Genomic DNA, 25,237 nt, shown 5'->3' with positions numbered 1-25,237 from the left:
ATACATATCTACCAAGTTTTGCTGACAGATATTAAGTTTTCGAGTTGTGCTCCGGAAACGAAACACACCTCTCACTTTTGAGACTAAGTCCGAAACGCTTCCATGGAACCGGAGAAAATACATCACAAAAACCTGTAAATAGCAAAAGGCACTACTTTAGGTTCTGACTGATGTATCTACCAAGTTTTAAAGAAACATATTGAACGGTTTTTGAGTTCTGCTCCGGAAACGAAGCCCACCTAACCATTACCCAAACGTCCCATGGATAAACAAAATGAAAAGAAAATATAAATGCCAAAAATCTGTAAATAGCAAAAGGCACAAATATAGGTTCGCATTATTACATCTATCAATCTTGGTCTAAAAATATTGAACGTTTTGTTGAGTTATGCTCCGGAAACAAAATGATTACGGACGGACGGAAGGACAGACAGACGAGGCGTCGACTATATTCTACCGCATTACGTGCCGGAGGGATAATAATAGCAATGATCATTCTTCAGAAACCATGACCAGCTAGCCCGATAATCAGCATTCTGTTGAGAATCAGTTACAACCATCATCATTCATGTTTCACTGCGACCGTGTTCGTTATGACCGAGAACTGTAAGTCTCGCAATAAGGAAGCTCACACTCCTACCAGGCCAGGACTATATGATACAACGTAACATAACAATGCATAACATAAAAGTCCAAGTTCTGGAATCAGGCAGTTACCCGTGCATTCTTCCTTCAATGAGTTATAACATATTTGTCCAGTCCATATAATTAGTATGGTCTGCTTATATTTGCAGAAGAAGCATACCAGGTGGAGTTGCATAAATCTAGAGTCACTGTAACTGGTATTTGTTATCCACATGTCCACTATACAGGCTAGCATAATTAAAAAACCCAAGTTACAGTGAAATACGTAGCGTATATATACTGAATAAGGAAGTGTATTGAGTCTAAATCACATGTTAGTTGACTGATGTGTGAACAGTGTCTCACTATTCTAGAAACAGTGTCTCAACGTTCTAGACACAAGAGGGAGATGATCGTCTCTGTACCAAGAACGGTGATGCCTTTGATCCCATTTCGTAAACATTCATACGGCGGCCATAACGAGCAGACCCCTTAGGGAAACTGTTCTGCCTTACTGTTTACACTCGTGTTGGTTGCGTTTAACCAGAAAGAGATGATAGACAATCACATGTTATTTCTGCTGCCAGTTCAACACATACCACCGATGTAGCCACCACGATATGCCGTTCCACAATGCCTTCCTCTCCTTTCAGGTATTTCTAAATGATCCACGATCACCGCTACCTTTGTTTCCACAACCTTCTCGTCCAGCGCAACAAGGACTCGCTCATCTCATTTTATTCAAGTAATGTTCAGGCGTAACGCAATGCCCCTAATCTCCCACCAGCCACACGCACATTCTTCATTTTCTTCTTGGCGGTTGAACTGTACACAAAGGGTCTGACAATGGCCTTGGTGGGTCTAAAGTAACACACCTTACCTAATTTCACAGTAATTTAAAGTGGAGGGAAGGGCAGGGAATCCTCCTGTGTACCACAGACATGAAACACCCTTATCAGAGTTCGTAGGCGCTGATATCATGAGAACTGGGGAAGGAATAACAGTTAGTACTTTGGGTTTGCATTTGAATGTGAATGGCAATGTTGAACAAGGCTGGAAAGACTGGTGTAAATTCAACCTGTTCGGCAGGGGAGGAGAGAACGTACCGGCGAACCAGTCGGCCGAGGCGACACAATTCTTGGCTCGCCCAGATTATGTTACCTGTGCTCGTGGGTTTACCTGAGGCTTTCTATGTCCGCATCATCTCTCAAACCTGGTTGTCGCGACATGAAGCAAGCAGCTGTAAATACCACTCACAGCGGCATGTAACCAAGGCCACTCACTCGCTTTTGTTGACTGGGTTAGGATGGCACTTGATTTTACCGGAGATAAATCATGTGAAGCAAACGCCCCACTTGGCTAGTATTTGTTTGTGATGTAGAGCGTTCCCAGACATACATTCAAAAAGCATATTATCAAATAATGTTTGGTATGAAATTCATAACATTTTGAAACATTTCTATTCAGATGGGTTCAACATCGCAAAGGCTTTATATCTCATCTTATATATTTTTCGGGAGTACATTATATTGGTTCAAAAATGTCATAATATAGATCAAATAAGGATAACCATGTTAAGTAACCGAAACTTCAACTCAACAGAACACTTCATCGAATTATACAATTATACATGCAAACCTGGGCGGGGAGACGGTTACGCATATAAAAAAGAAACGTTTCAAGGGCTGTGTGGTGTTACAGGAGAAGGAAATGAAAACGTCAACGACTGGCATAATGACAAACTGGCGGTCACATGTAAGCTTCTCTAACAGCTCAGCTGACTTTCAGGCAGGTACAGTAGAGGTTCTTCGGTCAGCATTAGTGCTATGGTTAAGTGAATCTTTTTGTTTTGCTTAGTGGGCGTTAGTCATTTGAATTACGCCTTTCTGACAAATTGTGTGTATGATTTGGTTGTGTTTTTATAATGCTATGACTGAACACATTTAATTAAAGTCCTTTCCATCTAAATTGTATTACACATTCTATAAATTTGAATCGTATGTTTCCAAAAAGGATTCTTAAAGGTTGTTATTTGTACGAGTGGGTGAGTGAGTTTAGTTTTACGCCGCACTCTGCAATATTCCAGCTATACGGCGGCGGTCTGCAAATTGTAGTGTCTGGACCAGATCAACAGCATGAGCATCGATCTGCGCAAATGACTGACCCAGCCCCGTCAGTCGCCTCTTACCACAATTATTATAGCCTTTATCGTGGCAAGCATGAGTTCCTGGAGACCTATTCCTTTGTACCAAAACGTGTTTACTGCACTCCAACTTGTTTCTACATGTTGTGTTATTCACTGCAACTCCTTTGTCGTTACAGTATGTTGTTTTTAAGTTCCAGTTTCCTTATATTTCCAATTCATAAAATAAACCCAAGACGGTTAACTGTTTGGCGTTAGATTAGATGACAAAAAGACAATGCATAACGTTAGAAAGGATCTTGAAACTTTACTCCAGGCGACAATTTCTAAAATGCCCTAAAATTCAGCCAGGTAAGAAGGGCTAGCCTCAATGTACATTATATTTGTGTTTGTGCCCAGCAGCCAGATGTGTGTGTGGAGAAGGCCAACCTGGTGGCTAACACATGCAGGTGCCTCCGCGAACATGTGACCAGGAGTAGAAGAGTAGAAGCATAACAAGACGCTATAGATGGGAACAAACAAGAAATTGAAAGGAAGGCATAATGTGGAGTTTAGATATGGAATGCTGACCCGTAAACTGAATCATGTGTATTGCCAGGCATGGGTGTGGTATGTTGAAATGCTGGGGTACATGTATACTTACACAGTTGCATGTAGCATAGTACGATGAAGCTGACGTGAGTAAGGTGTACTGAAGTTGATGTATGGAGGATAGTGTGATATAACTGACATGAGTAAGATATACTGTACACAGTTGTATGCAGCATAGTACGATGCAGCTGACGTGAGTAAGGTGTACTGAAGTTGATGTATGAAGGATAGTGTGATATAACTGACATGAGTAAGATATACTGTACACAGTTGTATGCAGCATAGTACGATGCAGCCGACGTGAGTAAGGTGTACTGAAGTTGATGTATGAAGGATAGTGTGATATAACTGACATGAGTAAGATATACTGTACACAGCTGTATGCAGCATAGTACGATGCAGCTGACGTAAGGTGTACTGAAGTTGATGTATGAAGGATAGTGTGATATAACTGACATGAGTAAGATATACTGTACACAGTTGCATGCAGAATAGTACGATGAAGCTGACGTGAGTAAGGTGTACTGAAGTTGATGTATGAAGGATAGTGTGATATAACTGACATGAGTAAGATATACTGTACACAGTTGCATGCAGAATAGTACCATGAAGCTGACGTGAGTAAGGTGTACTGAAGTTGATGTATGAAGGATAGTGTGATATAACTGACATGAGTAAGATATACTGTACACAGTTGCATGCAGAATAGTACCATGAAGCTGACGTGAGTAAGGTGTACTGAAGTTGATGTATGAAGGATAGTGTGATATAACTGACATGAGTAAGATATACTGTACACAGTTGTATGCAGCATAGTACGATGCAGCCGACGTGAGTAAGGTGTACTGAAGTTGATGTATGAAGGATAGTGTGATATAACTGACATGAGTAAGATATACTGTACACAGTTGCATGCAGAATAGTGCGACATAGCTTACATGAGTAACTGTAAATCGATGCATGTAGTAGAGTGTAATATAGCCGTCATGAGCAGCTAGTTCTGAAAATCGATGTATAATGAATAGTATAATATAGCCGACATGATTAAAGTGTGATGTAAATTGATGTATAACGTCTAGTGTGATAGAGTTGACATGAGTAAGGTGTGTGCTACAGCCAGATTGACACATGGTGTGTTATAGCAGACAGCAATATTGACACAAAAGGCATAGTGTGCTATAGCAGGCAGCAATGTTGACACACGGGAATAGTGTGCTATAGCAGAGAGCAAATACTGTCATATGAAGTATAGTGTGCAATACAGCAGAGAGCAATACTGACACACGAGACATACTGTGCTATAGCTGACAGCAATATTGGCACTCGAGACGTGGTGTGCTATGGCAGACAGCAATATTGACAGAAGAGGCAGAGTGTACTATAGCAGACAGTAGTATTGACATATGAAGTATAGTGTGGTATATGTGACAGCAATGGTGACATATGAGGCAAAGTGCGGTTAACCAACATTACGATGCTGACACCATGAAACTTCCTTATGAGAGAAAACGCCGGCTGCATAATAAGAAATTATTTTTTGTGAGAGAGAGATAAGAAATGGGAAGCCACAGATACTGTTACTCTTTACTTAACATAGATTTTCTCCAAGGGAAACGGATAGTTGTTCACCGGCTCGCATCTGTTCGTCATGAAGGGGATAAGCTGATAGCATATTATTTATTGAATACTGTTTTTTCCTGACTGCAAGTTTAAAGATCACGCAAACCGTATAGCTTGAAAGAGAAAGTTAATTGTGTTTCTGAAGCAAACCTTCATCAACCAGATAGCTCTAATTGTTAAACAAACATCTTCATCAATCCCATTGAGTACATCAATAAAACATTCACACCCGCTATTACTGACATTTATATATTTGTAATGACAAATGACATAAGAAAAAATAACAATTCAGTTGAAAGCGATTTGAACTGCAGGCAGTAACACTACTAAACCAAATTGCAGGCAGTAACATTACTTAACCGACTGCAGGCAGTAACACTACTGGACCAAATTGCAGGTAGTAACATTACTTAACCGACTGCAGGCAGTAACATTACTTAACCGACTGCAGGCAGTAACACTACTGGACCAAATTGCAGGCAGTAACATTACTTAACCAACTGCAGGCAGTAACATTACTTAACCGACTGCAGGCAGTAACACTACAAAACCAATAAGGACGCCATATGTGTGAGGTTAGACAGAACAAGATACACTTTGAATACCCGAGCTGATAGGGAAATCAATCAACATTATGCTGGATCACATTTATAATATAAAGAGAATGATGTATTAGAAGTCCATTGAAACTGCCAGCGAGCAAGCACCAAAACACAAATACGAGGAGGGCGCATGGCCAAATATATCGCTTCCTTATTCCTCAAGGACTACACACACATGTACAAGAGATCGATCGTCAAAAGATTCTAGAAACGTAGAGAACCTCTGTAATTGCATTACTGGTACACACAAAAAATTCACACAGAGAACAGTCAGGCAAAAATGTAATGGAAAACGAAAATTGGTTTTAAATAGGGACGCCACAGAGGGCCAAACCTTCCTGCTCGACCTGTTCCATTCCCGCAGTCTTAACACTTCGAATGTTGTCACATCGATCTCAGATTCAACAAAATTATTTTTGTCGGTGTTCTCAAGATGCGATATGGCTGCGGCGCAGCTGTGTTCTTGCGTCCAGTCGCTGTCTGCGGTGAACCTGATTCTGCTGCTGTGTATACGCACATTCTCACATGTTCACTTTAATTATTAAAGTTCAGTACGTGAACAATTAATTCATTAAATCATGCATGTACCACACGGACTTTGCCCTGTCCACAGTACCGAAGAAAGATAAGAACAAGAGGTTGTGTAGGGTTGAAATGTATGGCTGTAATATGTATAAGCCAGTCTACTAACGGGAACGTGGACAACGTACATATATAGTCCCTGTTTAAGATGCAAATACGACAGCTCCTCTTCACCGTTGGTATCTCATTCACTGTCAGTAACAATTGCTGGTAATATGAATAATGAATTTTGTTCCATTTTCGTGCCAGAATCATTTAATAGTTCTTATTATGTGAGGGGATCTCATGTGCTCGGTGGTATTTCAATGCTGTTGGCAACAAACAGTGTTTTACAGAACATCTGACATTCATCACTATGTTCTCTTGAGGTCTTCCTAGCCACATGTACATTCCTATGTAGGCTCTCTCTGTACTGGCGGAGGGGAGGACTGTTCGGCTGTAGTTCTTTTTATCTCCATGGAGGTCGTTCAACAATCCAAAGTAGTAATAAATAAAAATTGTGCAAACAATTCATATTATTTCCAAAGAATTTCCAATTCAAAGTCATTTAAAGTGTGTGTATATTTACCAATAGAATATGTACCATTTTAATCCATGGCTAAATTTGACAAAATAGTTCACATCAAAATCTATATCATCTTAAAGCTACGTGCTAGTGTTTAATACGTGTTATTGTAGTTATTTTACTGTTCTTTGTATTTATATCGATAGGTTTATTTTTATATGGACGAACAACTTCTTTTTTCAGGTGGTGCGACCTTTCGATACAGATTCTTGTATCGTTGTCAAGCATTGCCTATCCATAACGTTGGTCCTATCTGACTCTCGAACTTCTAAAAATGCCACTCAAAGTAGCTGAGTTTGATTTAATGAGTATATAGTATATAGTAGATAGTATATAGCAACATGTACAATCGTTTACATTGCATATTCTGTTCAAATCAGAAATATTAAAAAACTGCAAATTGTCATATGCCTGTGACCTCCTTGTATAAGCTGGTTCCGACATTGTCAAGATTATGTTTATCACATAGTGGGCTCTATCATATGAGCATCGCTGTGTCACATACACCAGGTCTGACTTCGTTATAATATCTATACTTGAACATATGTCTGCTCGAAGTATTTCCCGGGATCGACGACTATTTCACCCTGCTCGCAGAATGTGTCATCTGATCAACTCTAACATATAACTATGTTAAACTGTCAACCTTCCAAACCTGTTTATCGTGTTTTCAAAATAATCACCTTATTTACTTAACGTTGCTGGAATGAATTAAAATTCTCAAACAGCAAGAAAATTATGTCTTTTGTGATTATGACTATGAGCCATCATCCACAAACTGCAAGTTATACGGCGGTATAGTGGGAAAACATATACACAAGCACAGAAAACGTGAACACAGCTTCAAGTTTGTAATTGCACTGGTACTTTTGAGAGTCCTCTTGTTGTTAGTTGGTTCTACAGTTATTTAAAGGTAGGAATGGTGGAATAAGTTTAACGTTATGACACACTATGTGAGTTAAAACTTCATTAATCTCGCCTTCTCGGTGTACTGAGCTTCACCTTCCCGTAACCCTACCTACAGCTGGCCAGTGTCTCGTTGTGCGTTGCATGGCAGCCGTCGAAAGTCTATTTCAAACTATGAGAGTTACAGTCCTCAGAGTCCAATGATTCCTTGGCACAAGGTTGTGGGGAAAACGTCATAGATTTGTGTAGAAAAACAAGTCAAAGAAAAAAGTCCATAAACTCAGTCAAGTCAGCATTGGTAATGTATCATCCCATCACTACAGTACTTTCTACGCAACTGGAGAACAGGTAGTTTTGAAAGTTGCTGATTTGAAAATGAAAGTGAAACGGTATATTATTTACACGATCCACATAAACAAAGTAAATGAAGAACAGGGCCTTTTCATGACTGTTGTAGAATTAGTTTCACCAAATGTCTGGAGAACACGATGTTTTTACTACTGAAGATAAAAGTGAAATAGTATTCCTAAAATACAGTATATACAAAGTAAATAACTTGAGAACACCATGCTATATAATAACTATTTTTCCCATGACTTCTTTCGAACACCAATGGTGTCCAGGGTCGCAATCGTGCCTTCATGCCACGAAACGCGCCATTTCAACGTTACGTTAACAGTTTTATCTCCCCTGTCGGAAGAATCAATTTGAAGTAAGTAAAACTTATTTTCCACATTGGGCGTCTAACGGACATATACACCACTGACCCATTTCACACTCTGCCAATGGAAAACGGGTGAAGAGCGGTGCAATCGATGTATCACAAACAATGATGTTTCAATGAGACGTGACGCAGAGAGCTTGTGACATTTTGGACCGGAGAGTTGGCTAGTCGTACACCATCCGTGGTAATTAGACAACAAATAAATATGATAATCACCTAGTTGATATTTAGTGCCTTATTATTCATAACCTGACCTGGCACTTCTAGATCACGTTATTCTTACAAGTAACTTGAGTCTCATAGGCAGTCACGGCTGGAATATGCCGTAAAGCGGAGAGGTGAACGCCATTCCAAACCGAAGTCAATGACCTATTCCTGATAAACAAGTGATCAGCATGTCAAAAAGGTCTATGCTTCCAGTCACCATCCGAACTCATACTAGACCGGCATTTTTCTACTATCTTGAGGTTACTGCATCGTGCCCAGACACCACACTGTCTACCCATGGTGTCCGACGGTGTCACTGGTCGTAGCCACGGTGTTCGTCAGATTGTCAATGTTTCTATACATTAACCGTCGACAACGACGACTTGACAGCTGACAGTCTACCACCATTTCGTGACGGCAGAACGTCTTCCCTCTTTCCTTGACAGCAGAATGTCTACCACCATTAAGTGACAGCAGACTGTCTACCATCGTTACGTGACAGCAGACTGTCCATCGCCATTACGTGACAGCAGACTGTCCACCACCATTACATGACATCAGACTGTCCACCACCATTACATGACATCAAACTGTCTACCACCATCACGTGACAGCAGACTGTCCACCGCCATTACATGACATCAGACTGTCTACCACCATTACGTGACAGCTGACTGTCCACCGTCATTACATGACATCAGACTGTCTACCACCATTACGTGACAGCTGACTGTCCACCGCCATCACGTGACATCAGACTGTCCACCACCATTACATGACACCTGACTGTCCACCGCCATTACATGACATCAGACTGTCTACCACCATTAAGTGACATCAGACTGTCTATCACCATTACATGACATCAGACTGTCCACCGCCACTACATGACATCAGACTGTCTACCACCATTACGTGACATCAGATTGTCTACCACCATTACGTGACATCAGACTGTCCACCACCATTACATGACAGTTGACTGTCTACCGCCATCACGTGACATCAGACTGTCTACCACCATTACATGACAGCTGACTGTCCACCGCCATCACATGACATCAGACTGTCCACCACCATTACATGACAGCTGACTGTCCACCGCCATTACATGACATCAGATTGTCTACCACCATTAAGTGACATCAGACTGTCTATCACCATTACGTGACAGCAGACTGTCCACCACCATCACGTGACATCAGACTGTCCACCACCATTACATGACATCAGACTGTCCACCGCCACAACATGACATCAGACTGTCTACCACCATTACGTGACATCAGATTGTCTACCACCAATACGTGAAAGCAGACTGTCTACCACCATCACGTGACAGCAGACTATCCACCACCATTACATGACAGCTGACTGTCCACCGCCATTACATGATATCAGACTGTCTACCACCATTACATGACATCAGACTGTCTACCACCATTACATGACAGCTGACTGTCCACCGCCATTACATGACATCAGACTGTCTACCACCATTACATGACATCAGACTGTCTACCATCATTACATGACAGCTGACTGTCCACCGCCATTACATGACATCAGACTGTCTACCATTATTACATGACATCAGATTGTCCACCGCCATTACATGACAGCTGACTGTCCACCACCATTACATGACATCAGATTGTGTACCACCATTAAGTGACAGCAGACTGTCTACCACCATTACGTGACAGCAGACTGTCCACCACCATCACGTGACATCAGACTGTCCACCACCATTACATGACATCAGACTGTCCACCGCCACTACATGACATCAGACTGTCTACCACCATTACGTGACATCAGATTGTCTACCACCATTACGTGACAGCAGACTGTCTACCACCATCACGTGACAGCAGACTGTCCACCACCATTACATGACAGCTGACTGTCCACCGTCATTACATGACATCAGGCTGTCTACCACCATTACATGACATCACACTGTCTACCACCATTATATGACAGCTGACTGTCCACCGCCATTACATGACATCAGACTGTCCACCACCATTACACACATCAGACTGTCTACCACCGTTACATGACAGCTGACTGTCTACCGCCATTACATGACATCACACTGTCTACCATCTTTACATGACATCAGATTGTCCACCACCATTACATGACAGCTGACTGTCCACCGACATTACATGACAGCTGACTGTCCACCGCCATTACATGACATCAGACTGTCTACCACCATTACGTGACAGCAGACTGTCCACCACCATTACGTGACAGCAGAACGTATTTAAGGTTTCGTATCACTATCCGTTTGAATGTTCATTGTACAAACGGCAGAGAGTTAACTTCATGTTATCTGTTATGTGCATTTGCTTATCAGCTGGTACTCCAGTTGACCTCAAACTTTTGTTAGAAGGAAGGGCAGACCCATCATCATGCGAAAATACAAATGTATTCAAGTTAGTGCAATCATTCATTAGTGAGACAAAACGATTTGCATATCATTTCTGTGTTATTCTGTATAGCTCTATCTCTTTTTCACTTCTACTACCTACGAGCCAACATCTGTCATCTCTAGTTGCAGGAATCTATACTATCTATATACATTCCAAGGAAAGGGTGTTCTAAGTTGGAGAACTTACTCTTAATCCTTTTCTCTGTGAATATAATATGCTTAAACCAAACCAGGCAGAACGTCCACTACCATTACGTGACAGCAGACTGCCCGCCACCATTACGTGACAGTGTAGTGCTATATTCTATGCTACAGAACTTTAAAACCGTTATTTTCTTCATCAAACTTATCACATGTTTATTGTCTGTCTGGTGGGATAGTGTTGCTATCTGGGTATTTTTGGAATTCCGCATAAGATGTTTTGTGTTTCATGGCAAAAAGTTTGGCTACGACTGAATTTAACGGTAATGCTCCTCTTTGGAGTCTAAACGAACATCAGTACACCGATCATCCTCAGTTTCCTGTTTTAGACGTACAATAGAGAGCGAGTACTGGGAGAGAGGGGTTAGCACCTGTTGGTTAAACGCTACAATAACACGTCAGTCGTCAGTCCTAGGGGGAGAGGGCATGCCAACAGCCAGCATAAGGTGAGGTAAAAGCCAGAACTATGTCGACTGTGAAACATGTCTCGGGTTAACTGAAAAGGTGACAGAAACAATGTAACAATATGCCCAGTACCACCTCCACCATCACTACTGTGAGTTTTCCATAACACAGAACTGACATTACCAAATATATTGTACAAAACAGTTAGGGATATATGTAACTTTTGAAATTATTAATAGTGATATATTTATTTATTGACACACTGACAAGATATTAGTCATAAAAGTACCAATATCCATAACTTATTATGGCCAGTGTCCTATGAATGTCCGTATCCGACACGTCATGATCTACGTCGCTACAGTGTTGCAAACGTGTCTTCGCGAATCCGCATCATCTATAATTATAAAGGTCCACGTGATGCTTCAGAAAATAACGTTAATTCAATATCTACATGATTCATTGTTCGACCAACACGGTGAGACCAGAGTATTGTGTATCCCATCTGACAGTTACATATTGAGCAATGTGAGTGTTGACCTTAACCGACGCCAAGCCTGCATAGCTATTAGTCACACATCTTAAAATTAACATTAGAATTGTGTGAATGAAACTCTGAACCTCTTCGTCCTACCCAGTACTTCATATGACTGCAACTTACCCTTAATATCAGGTTGCAGAGATTATGTCAGTATTTGAGTGCATCTAGACTAACGCTTAGTCTCTAAACATATATATGATTTTGGTGGTAACAAACGTACCCATTCAAACTGAAAGACCAGATTCAGAACCTGGGGAAATCTAGACTTGCTACTTCTATGGCTTTAGCATAGCAGCGATCGGCATACTCTGGTATATCTTATCTCCTGTGTTTCGTATTGACAGAAACAACTGACAGAATGTTCTAGGGTCAATCAGAAAGGCAACTGCCGGTGTTGTGGTAAGTTATGTTTACAGCCTTATCCGTGAATGTATCTGGTTTTATATCAAACTACTGATCCTAATAGGCTGACCAGGAACAATGTGAACTGTTTTACTGATATCGATCTGCTAAATTATTTAAGTAATATCCGCTTCAAATAATTTACAGTAGATTAAGTCACGTGATCGCGTTATACTCAAACCATTCCCTTTGGCTGGATTGCACACAGTGACAGGTGGATAAATACTCCTGCAGAAATCTAGCTTCAAGCGCTGCAGGGGGCGATGGCAGCGAGGCACGTACACACATCTAATTTGAGTGCATCAGCTTGAGTGTAGTGCGGTTGATGGTGCATTGTGTCATACTGTACGAGAGAGACTTTACACCGGCCGTGTTGGCGTGTATCTTTGACACACTGAGTTTTACTGCTGAGGTGAGTAATACTGCCGCGCCTGACATGTGAATGCGTCGCGTCACTGTACACGTGACTACCTCCAGATACAACACCTCACAGTGAGGAAGCACTGTTGTGAACCTGTGTCCTCCCCATTGTATGACACCTGTCAAACATTGTCTCAACAATACGGAGGAAATCGTGCAAACTAAGGTTTCTTTTAACATTAAGCCGTCCTTGTTATGTCTATATATCACGCTCGCGTTATCAACTTCACTTGTCGAGAGTAACCAGCAGACCAATAACAATAACGCTGGGCACGAACGTTATGTTTACTTGGCAAGTCAGACAATGACAGCTACAATACATCATGTTTTAAACTCAGCATGCTGAAATACAATATCAAAACTTCCAAAACCGACATAAACAATTGGTGTAAAATATCTGATGTCTTAAAGTGCTTAACATATCAATCTTTCAAAAATATAATTCCAACTAAATCGTACGTAAATCTGAGGTACAACATCGTCAAACTGCCTGGTGAGGTTACTACATTCCTAATCGTTGTTACATATGACATATTTGGAATAACACTTTCTTAGTAAAGTACAAATTTGAGAACTTTTGTGGTTGAGTCCCATCCGAGAATCTCGCGGATGGGAATCAACCAAAAAAGTTCTAGAATTTGTACTTAACTAAGAAAGTGTTATCCCAAATAAACATACGTTACATTTGACCACTTTCTAAACGGCAGTGTGTAATAACTAGTCGTTGTTATACGTCCATGTGCTACACGATCATTACTGGGAAACACAGCTGTACATCTGAATGTACTTCACACATGTATATTGATTGTATGGTGTGAACACCGATGGCGACATCATCAAGACCATAACACAATCACTATAACACAAGGCTTGTTAGTACTCACGTTGCAGCTATCAGCTGTGGAACAGGGAAGGATGTCGATGGGCAACAAGCCATAAGAAGAATTATCGGGAGATGAAGTAACATTAATTAAAGCTGCATCACGTTGATGGAACAGGGGATGAAGAGTGAGAAGTACGTGTACTGTCAGTAGTTTACCAGGGGTCTTCCATGGTCGATCACCGGAGACGAATGTCACCGCCTAAACCGGTCACATGTGTCCGTCAATTGAGAACAGAGCCAGGCCTACCCCTTTTGAGCTTGACACAAATCCCCATATGCCTGCTGAGCCAGACCTTGCCAGCAACATCACCCCCCACCCATCCGACCCCCTCGGCGTGTTAACACTGCTCCCCATTCACGGTACGCTTCACGCTACAGTGAATTTCAATGAAGACATCGTATTCATTTATACAAAGAGGAGAGGGACCCGCCTTATTGTCTTGATAACAGTTACCAGGTGTGAATAACACCTCTGGAGAAAATCGGTAGGTATCACGCATGAATGTTTGCGTACACAACTTACCCCATGGCTGTCTTTAATCCACATGACCAGTGGTTTTGCAACATTGTGTTGCTTTCATTTGTGGGTACACTCAGCATTCTAGTACTTCTCTGTACATGGTGTGTGTTTTACCAATCTTATTAAATCATAATATTCACGTTTTATAATTTGGTTTTGGTATCCCCAATGAATGCTGCGAGTATCATATTCATAGATAGTTTCTCTTAATATTTCCGTAGACCAAATTGGGAATTAAATATGTATATACTATGTATTAGCAGGTATCAGATCATCAAGCTATTCACCATGTGTACATCAGTGCACCTGGTTAAATTTCGCACCTATTACTAATTAATGTTTCTGTTAGGTGAGGACTTGGATTTCACTTGACACGCGGATGACTAGGAATGGTTTCCCAAACAGCGCACTGTTTATTGGAGATAAATATTTCTAGCACTGACAGAACGTGTTGCTGTGCACCATCTTGTGAAATATGACGCATACAAACACTGATGCGCCGAAGAGAAATATGTCTTCCCGGTTACTATGGCAACATTTCAGATACGACCGATATTCATATTTTAGGAAGTGTTGTGTGTCTGCTGAATGTGTTGCTTTCCTTTCCACACACATTGATTTCTTAAGGGATAACTGATAACAAATTAGACAGTTGGGGAGTAAACTGTGATTAAACATCACGTAAACAGCTCCAGAATCCTAGCAGTGAAATTTATGTTGTTTTGCTTGAAAACATTTTTGGAATCGACGAGCGTGCAAAAACGGTAAGAAGTCGGTTTAAGTTTATGATCATCCTTTGCTTCTTCTTGCGATTCACTGAAGTACTTCAAACAATGAACGTCCTGTATGTCGGCAAAGCCTGAATATCACTGCCTTACTAAACCTTGCTACCACAATACCTTCATTGTACATGTTGTCTATGTACAGACCAGCCATCTTGCCGAGCGGTTGGAGGGAGCTAACGGTTGTATCTCGCTTTTAAGAGCTGCCCCGATCGATATCCAAGACGATAGTTGATGGTCATTTTGACGAAAGCAATATTAAAGCAATCAAGCAAGATGATTCAGTAGTACCTTACCTTTCACACGTAGAAAAGTACTAAGTTTGCATATGAGCATTTCCCTCTATCCAGGCATCTTTAGTAATCCCCACTCCGTGTTTTCAATGCGAGGCAATGCTTCAAGCATACACCAGCTTCCGGTTTCCATGTAGAAGGAGTCAATAGACAGCCTGTGCACATGGCGGAGGCGCTCTACGCATGGGGCGATAGGCCGGTGTCACAATTACACCGATCACAACAATGTGAAATTAACTTACCAGTCGAGTATACTTGAGTTATTATACGCAGGGAGAAATATTTAAAGCGTTGAGGATGTTTGTTTGATCAATTTTGTTTCAGACCTATTACCCATGTTGTATTATTGTCACTATGTATGTATTATTCAGCGCTGCACAAATGGATGCAATGAGAAATTTCGGCTTGTTTTACAAATTAATATTTCAATGTATTTTCGATATTCCAACGACTGACCCGGGTAGAAACATCTGCCAAGACTCACATTCATGTCCCAGAAACATTCTGTAACCATGTTTTCTTTATGTAACCCCATACAGGCTGGTATGTATATATACAACAAGCATTCACTGGGTTACTAATTGATCACTTGCTGTTGAATGATAGTAAACTACTGTTGGACTCTGACTATTATTCCTGTCACACAACACAATGTCCTGTTAAAACAGGATACACCTCATATTATCATAACACGTTTTGCCTAATCGTTTGATAGCCAGTTTAAAGACTGGTGAGTCAAATATGAAAATACAACCTTATTGATGATAACCTCTCGTATATCGTATAGACCGACGTTTCGATATTGATTCTTATACCATTATCCAGCTAAACATAACAGTGCAAGACATCGAAACGTCGCTCTGTGCAATAAACAAGACGTTCTCACTCACAAAGGTGTATGTTTCACGTTCACAGCGGAGATGTCACTACACGAACGTATATGCATATGATCAAACACTACATGGACTCTTGTCTCATTTAACCAGTGCAATCAGAGTGACGTCATGGTTTTGGGATGTTGAATTGCAAATCTACGTTATGTCAAAATACTTAAAGAGCAATTTGCCATCCCAGTGAATACGATTATACGTACATATACCAAACTATTTTACTAACTAAACTCCGCCGACTGGTAACTGGTAATCACATTATTTAAATGATGTGTTAAAATGCCTTGGTGTACATGCAGTTCAACCACATTCCCAGACCCAACTGGTATTTATTTGCTTGTCCATATTGATCATATGTGTTTTCGTACCATTATTCTTGTTTAAATTGGATACTAAAAGGCATCTGGAAATAAATAATATCGAACAATTTTCTTAATGGAAAACTGCTTATTATCAAAATTATCATGTACGATGGGCGTTCCTTGTATATACCTCAAAACCCAGTACTCATAAATCACGGTGTGTAAAATATCCACAGCACTGACATTACCGTCCTGTCTTCCACCCCGACCCTTAACTTCGATAGCAAGAGGCAGAAATATGTTATGCTGCTCCGAAAGCAGACGTCTCTGATAGCAGTCTCAGAAAGGTTTCTCATACCATGGGACATTCTTTTGTAATTCGAAATCTTCCGACATACTTGTTCCCAGTTTAAGAGTGTGAGTTACATGCCCCATCCCGGCATCAGACGCCGGCACATACGTTTTTATCAGCCTTTAGTTTGATTACTCGAGAGGCAGTTAATCAGAGTGAGTACATCACTTAGACAACACACGCATGTACAAGACAGACACGACCTACATTTACAGTGTATGTGACGTATGGAGATTATCTGCTCGGTGGAAAGGGAAGCCATCAACTAGGAACACCACATGTAGACACCATGTATGACAGGGTCGATCTAATCCATGCTGTCACTCGGCTTGTCTCCCTGATGTACTCACCACACACAGATCATCGTCAATATTCAAATCACATGTTTCATGCACAGACTTCAACACACATGCTCTATACACCCCATTGCTAACATGAAAACGCGAAGAGATCAGTGATAAATACAACAGATAGAGGTAGCACAAGTAAATTCAGTGGCTGTTCCGCAAAATTTGTATTCAGAATTTGTCACGCTGTACGACCTATTGTTCAATATTTGGTTGTATGTAAATCGATATCATGAATTAGCATTTGATGCTGAAAAGCGATAAAACAGTATGTGCTTTCATTTTGTGGGTGCCGTCGTAATATGTACAGACAGACTATATGCACATGAAAAAATAATTCAATGCGTATTCCTGACATGGCGGCGCCATGGACGCTATGTGACAGGAACATTACACTATCCGAATGGGAATCGACACTGTCGTCTTCCCAAAACTATAGGTAAGATGATGATCGTCACAGTGATTCTATTCAATCACGAAAATATCTTGGAACATCAAGATATTATTTCAAGGCAAATCATATTTCAAACCAAACTAATCAATTATTGATGCAGGACTGCGATACAAATCAATAAAAGTGACACAAATCAATAGCAATACTGGGGATCGTCAGACGTTATATTGCCATCTCAAAATGTGCTCAGTCAGAAATAGGAAAAGAACATTTCTTTGCAGCAGTCATTCCAGATTTACGAAGGATAAAATTAATATTGCCAGAGATTAAAGGCAGCGCGTCGCCTGGTAACCAACGTTCCCGAACACCAGTCGGTTTTGCTGAAATGAAAAGGATGCCTTAGGAAGATCAAACGAAGCTGAATTATGAGAGCCACGCCGTTCCAATTTCTTTTGATCGAAATCGGAGCATCTGAAGCATAGACGAATACACTCACAGCACGAAAAGCTGTCTCCAGATTGGAGACCTGTTATTTTATTGCCTCTACTGTTCTCACGTATTATATGCGGTTAGAGCTGCAGTTACCCAGGTTTACTTCAACTGTTCCAGCATGCTACGGGATGTTAAGATGTTTAAGCCTCCATGTTACAGGTATATGGCTAGCAGATTCTTCGCAAAACATTGGCTGTTGCACTGAGATTTATACATTAGTGTTTTAGGAACTAGCCTCTGTACCAAATGATAGATTCAGCTCGCTCCTGATCGTTATTACGTTCTCTCATATAATTATATGTTTCTTAGTCGCTTTCGCACATAAATTAGCTTTGTTGTGTGCATTTGACATATAGATGAACTGCCAACGCCTAGCTAAAGAGGGAAAGGCAGTAGATTGTACAGTGGAATTGCTCTCCGATGTTCCACATGTTACTGTTAATGTTACCAAGTTATTAAACGAATGAGGATATTTTTATCATACCAATGCAACCATTACAAAGTGGTCTTGGAGGGGCAATACCCAGAATAGAATTATTAAAAGCAGTACTACATTATGCATATCTATGAATATGAATGCATAGTGCATAATATGAGAGATATCCGCATTTGCATGTCATAATCTATGTTGTACAACAAGAATACTCTTGCGTGTGAAAGACAGATGCGTAAGTGAAAATACATGCCGCTGGCACTGAGCATATCTGTATGAAGAAGTACACAGTGGATGTGTGCAGTATGTCTGTATGTGAGTGAGTGAGTGAGTGAGTTTGGTTTTACGCCGCTTTTAGCAATATTCCAGCAATATCACGGCGGGGGACACCAGAAAAATGGGCCTCACACATTGTACCCATGTGGGGAATCGAACCCGGGTCTTCGGCGTGACGAGCGAACGCTTTAACCACTAGGCTACCCCACCGCCCATGTCTGTATGTAGAAATACACAGTGGATGTGTGCAGTATGTCTGTATGTAGAAATACACAATGAATGTATACAGTATGTCTGTATGTAGAAATACACAGTGAATGTGTAGAGTATATCTGTATGTAGAAAGACAGTGGATGTATGCAGTATGCCTGTATGTAGAAATACATAGTGGATGTGTACAGTATGGCCGTTTTGCAGAAATACACGCAGCATGTGTACATATCTGTACATGGAGCAGACCTCTGTATGCCGAAATACACGCTGTATGTGGGGAACATATTTTTGTGTAGACATACACACTGCACGTGGAGATTATTGTTGCATGCAGAGATACACAATGCACAATGTACGTGGAGCGCATATCTGTATGTAGAAATAAACACTGCGCGTGGTAAACATATTTCTACGCAGAAATACACAATGCACAGGGAGAGCATAATATCTGTATGTAGAAATACACAAAGTACTTGGAGAACTTTGTTGTATTTAGAAATTGGAGAGCATATTTGGAGAGCATATGTGTGTGCAGATACACAAAGTTCACGTTAAAAGCATGTGTGTATGCAGAAAAAACATTGTGGACAGCATATTTGTAAGTAGAAATACACACTGCATGTGTAGAGCATATCTATCTATCTATCTATCTATCTATCTATCTATCTATCTATCTATCTATCTATCTGAACTGTGGAATCCAGTACGATATAAAGGAATTACAAGGAAAACATTTGTTGAGCATGAATAGACCGATATAGTGATCTACAAGTAAGTTCTCAGTTACAAATCGCCTCCTGAACGTACATAACATAATCTGGGATATTAACCTAATCGGAAGACCCCCTCCCTCCTCGGTATGTTCTGAGTACGCTCCAGACTGCTACAGAAACTATACGTGTTTCCTTGAAGGTCCAACAACGTTCATGGTATTTGCGGCTAATTTCTCTTATGGAGGATTTTAAATTAGATTACAAAACAATCAGAACCACCTAAACCGGAACCTGACATATAATGACACCGTGGATGATGACAGTTATCTCCCTTAGAATTAATGACCAACAATGTTGCGTGCTGTGTTCTGGTGCGAGCAACATTCGTGCCAATCGTCGTCCTCACACGACAAACGGAGTTATCGCGCTTTGGTATTGATATTATACTGGCTGCGTATTCTTAGGAAAGCTGGGCATTGCATTATTCAAGCCCCAATCACTGTCAGGATAGTAAATAAGCGGCTTGTATGAGAGTAGAGGCAACATATTATGGGAGCTTCGAGGGATCCTCCTTGACCAGGCGCGTAGTGGTTATTATAGAAGCAGTGTGCGGCGCCCGATCGATAACGTATCAAGTAGTCAACATTGTTCTCCGGGGAAGACGAGGCTGGAGATTGCAGGCAGCATGGGTCAAAGGAGCAAGGAGGAGGGGCGATATTTGTCAACATCGTTGACGAAAGTTAAAAGTCATGTTTTGGAACGGATATCCTCATTAGTAATCCAATCCAGAGCCAATCTATAATGCCTGTTTGAGGCTAATATGATAGGAAGTGTTGTAAGGGAGGCTGGTCAAGAACATTTGATACTAGAGGATTTGATCAAACAAGCAAAGCAGGCTTTAGAACAGAAATGGAGAGCTTCCTGAGGTGTTGTTGATATACAGTATACATGCATTTGTCATTTGAGTATCACATGTTTGAAAGCCGCTAACAACAAATATTCCGCACTGCTTATTGCAAATTATTATCATATGAGTGCACACTACCAAAGATATCCAAATGCATCACTGACAAGAGACACAGATAGTTAGATGGAGAGAGAGAGATAAATATACTACTGAAAACATTGCTATCGTCCCGTTAACACTCCTGTAATAAATATGCTACTGTAAACATTAATTGCCATCGTCCTGTTAACATCTCTGTAATATACTAGTGAAACCATTGCTATCGTTCTGTTAACACCCCTGTAATAAATATAGTACTGAAAAAATTGTCATCGTCCGGTTAACATTGTCATCGTCTGTTAACATTCCTGTAATAAACAACTGAAAACATTGTCATCGTCCTGTTAACATTCCTGTAATAAACAACTGAAAACATTGCCGTCGTCCTGTTAACATTCCTGTAATATGGCATGAAAACATTGCCGTCGTCCTGTTAACATTCCTGCAAAAAATATAGTACTGAAAACATTGTTATCGTCCAGTTAACACTGCTGTAGTAAAGACACTACCGAAAACATTGTTCACGCCCTGTTGACACTCCTGTAATACATATATTACGAAAACATTTCCATAGTTTTGTTAACATTCCTGTGATACACTAATGAAAACACTGTCGTCCTCCAGTTAACACTCCCGTAATAAATATACTACTGAAAACAACACACTGCGCGCCATCGTTCTATTCACACTTCTGTCATATACTACTAAGAACATTGCTATCCTTCTGTGAATATTCCTGTAATATTCTGGAGAAAACAGTGTTATCGTCCAGTTAACACTTCTGTAATAAATATACCACTGGAAATATAGCCATCGTTCTGTCAACACACCTGTAATATACTACTCAAAACATTGTCGAGGATGACAAAATTCACGTAAAATATTTGTTGTGAAAATCGGCACGCGTTTGTGATCAAGGCGGCGTAACCACAGCCTGGTACCGTTGTCTCATGTCCCCAAGATGGTTCTAGATTGTTACCAAGGGAACATTGTTCCTCGTTACAGTAAGAGCATTTCCGAGTTCCTGTAGAGTTGGAGGAAGGGAAGAGCATCCTGCGATAGCAGCTGATACCCCTGCATGTAGCTTATTATGATATTATTATAGGATATTTACATAGCGCACATATACATGTAGCTGTTGCTTGCTCAAGGCGCTGGTATTTGTTTCCCTCGGTCATTGGACGTCAGTCTCAGCGTCACATCGTACTATCAGCCTCAACTCCCTGGGGAGTATACAACTCTTGCTGCCACTAGGTGCACCGACTTGTATTGGCTCTCACATCCTAACGAGGTACCTAGCTCACACTTGCATGTAGCTGATCCACCTGCATGAAGCTGATCCATCTGAATGTACCTGATTTAACTAATGTAACTGATCCACCTGCATCTAGCTGATTCACCTGCATGTAGCTGATCCATTTGGATGTAGTTGATCCATCTGCATGTAGCTGATACACCTGCATTTAGCTGATCCATTTGGATGTAGTAGATCCATCTGCATGTAGCTGATACACCTGCATTTAGCTGATCCATTTGGATGTAGTTGATCCATCTGCATGTAGCTGATACACATGCATTTAGCTGATCCACCTGCATGTAGCTGCATGTCGAGATGTGCATCCATTTGCTGACGTCCAAGACGTTTACACAATGACTTGTTGCCATTGTTTCAGTGACTAGGCGTCTTCCTGATCATTAAGTTTTAAAAGCATTTGACACTGCATTCAGCTGCTGCCTTCAGTAGGAAATGATTTGTGCTCACCAAATCATGTGAAGCGAATCTGTCAAACACATCTAAGCTGGTTTACATGTAGGTCGAGCTCATCGCGATGACTGCATGCATATGTCCGTTCATTATGAAGTTAAGGTGCTCAAGACTTACCAATGTTAAGTTTACAGGGATAAGTTTTGTATGTTGGGTGTTCGGAAACTCACAGTGGTACATTGGCCGGTCCAGGGCGGGGTGGAGAGTGTTCAGGGAGTCCGAACCCCTCCTTTTGAAGCCAAAGACCATATTTAAGGTAACGTTTTGCATTCAGGGAGCTAAAGTGGGTTTGGGGGGTTAACCGAAACCACCTCTACCCTGTATACGTGAACAGGTGACTCGGAATCACATTTAGATATATGTAGTGAGATTTCGTGAAGGGAATCTGTAATGTTTCATATCTCACCACCATATTTTGCGCCATCTCCCAGCGACGTGCACTATGAACCAAATACTCTATAGTCATTTGTATATTTGGCAGATAGCGTGTACTTGCTGTATGCGAAAGGGCGGAGTACCTGTTGTATAAGCCTTTGGTGTAAACCGAAGCAGTTCCATACAATGTACATCAGATGCGATATGACTCGCTTCCCAGCAACTGAACATTTTCCGGAATGAGAGCAATGATTCACGTGAACACATGACACTGTGCAATCAATATCCTGCTGTGGTTTGTCAGCTAACAATAGAATTTTTATTATCAATATTTTTGCATGACGCAAATATGGTGACATCTGTGTAGATGTTGAGAATCCATAACATCAACAGTCCTCAACACACCCATCACCATAACTGCGAATTGGACCTCCATTGGCTTGGTTTTGTCCTGGCATTGTCTATGTGTTATTTTAATGAGTTGGAACTGCGGTGTTGGAACCGAATTGTAGTGTATTGTTCTCCTTATTCGTGCAGGTGATATCGACTAAGCAATCATCACAACAATCGATGCTACAACGAAGGCGACACGAGCACCTCACTGAATAATGTAAGCACACACTGCCGTAGTAGCATTGTATCAATTTTGCATTATGCTCTGTGTGGAAACTGGGCATGTTCCCTCAGGTCTCAACGCTATACATGGGACACACTATGACTGAGGCCACACATGCATTATATAACATCCAATAGTGTTTGTATAAACACGTGCATTCCAAGTTCGATACCCCTGAATATACAGCATGAAACGTAGATTTATCACAGCACACATAACAATGAGAACTAACTGCTTTACCTTGCCATTTCCACATGTGGGCGTACAGAACTGCAATTAATTTACCTACAGATAAATTTAGGATGATTAGGATGTATGGAACTGCCAAGATGGTGCCTAACTGGAGAGACCGAGACGTCAGCTGCTACTACACAGCCCGGGAAATCATTACTGCGACCCCGCGCACTTAACTCAAACATTCAAATATCTTCTTCCGATCAATAATGATGGCGTGAACATGAACCTCCTGCCATCATATTCACATTTGTGCATGTGTATGTATAGTTATAGGTTGAGTAGTTAGTTCTAGACTATTGAACATTAGACTGTGTGTGGCATCTTGCAGCCTAACTCTACAGTACAACCATTGAATGTACAATACACAACCCACCTGCAACATTACTACGAGGCGTTCCAGATACCACGACAAATACCCGTACTCACTATAGACGACATCAGCGATATGCCTGACAGAAATCCTCCATTACTATAGCATTGTGGCGATACATGAGCAGTGCCGATGTACTTGCAATTGCACTGAACAACCCTGCACGTGAAGTGAAAAATATATGCTTTACCTGTTGAAATGCGATGTGAAGTCGGTCGAAGGTGTGAGTGATGTTGTGAATCAGGGATTCCAGCATGCTAAATCCGGTAAACACACGAATACAATAGCTGGCAGATGTTAGGTAGCTAACCACATCGGTCCATGATGACTGTTAGATGGCGAGGCGCAGAGACCAGTGACACAAGCAGCCCTTAACACGTGTTGCCGTTGAGTGCTAGCACAACCTAAAGTACAGCCTTTTTCTGGATTTAGCCTCCAAAACTGTAGCCACTGAACAAAAAAATCGTTGCAATTTGTCGCTGATTGTGACTGTGTTAATCGGCTCTGTCGATGAACAGTATGAGGTGTACGTTTGGTTTCACTCCCAGAACAAGCGTGAATGAAATATCTTCATTAAACCATTCGATTATCTGTGGTGGCAACTGCGAGCGTTATAGCTGTGCGTGTGGACGGGGAGACGAAGCGAAACACGTCCAGCGTCTTGTACACTGTGACAACCACGTCCAACCACAGTTCACATACATACATCCGATTGTTGTTTTCCAACTTGTTGGGGATTCGAGTATGCCCCTCTGACCTAAATGAATCAATTAACATTTGTTGTAAGCAAACATTTTAATGGTATATTAGCACGGGATTTCCTCGTTGTTCAAACATACGTTTTGCTATAATCCATAAACCATTGCTGTCGCATCATCCACGCTCTGCCAGCAACTTGGAAAAATCAATACAGATTCCAGTCCAATTTTCCACGGCCTGAAAATGGGTTGAGTAAAAACTACTCTCCGGGGAGATTAAAGAGAAGTTTGAAAGTATTTAGAT

General features: G+C 41.1%; 1 protein-coding gene across 6 annotated transcripts in view; it reads right to left on the bottom strand.

Moving 5' to 3' along the window:
* Positions 1-25,237, bottom strand: part of LOC137267943 (uncharacterized) — an 80,112-nt gene that overhangs the window by 22,812 nt on the left and 32,063 nt on the right. The window contains exon 1 of one of the 6 annotated variants that reach the window (XM_067802395.1): positions 24,426-24,628. The exons of 2 other annotated variants lie outside the window; for them this stretch is intronic. In XM_067802395.1, coding sequence (XP_067658496.1) covers positions 24,426-24,491 — 66 coding nt within the window. In that variant the 5' untranslated portion in view covers positions 24,492-24,628. Of the gene's footprint in view, positions 1-1,223; positions 1,364-13,860; positions 14,176-15,457; positions 15,607-24,425; positions 24,629-25,237 lie in introns of those variants that run through there. 3 more of the 6 variants (XM_067802397.1, XM_067802398.1, XM_067802400.1) reach the window with 3 other exon arrangements.

The sequence above is a fragment of the Haliotis asinina genome, chromosome 16 (genome assembly GCF_037392515.1).
Source record: "Haliotis asinina isolate JCU_RB_2024 chromosome 16, JCU_Hal_asi_v2, whole genome shotgun sequence".
NCBI classification, from domain to species: Eukaryota; Metazoa; Mollusca; class Gastropoda; order Lepetellida; family Haliotidae; genus Haliotis; species Haliotis asinina.
Note: the sequence above shows the minus strand (reverse complement) of the source record. Positions and strands in the feature narration are given on the sequence as shown.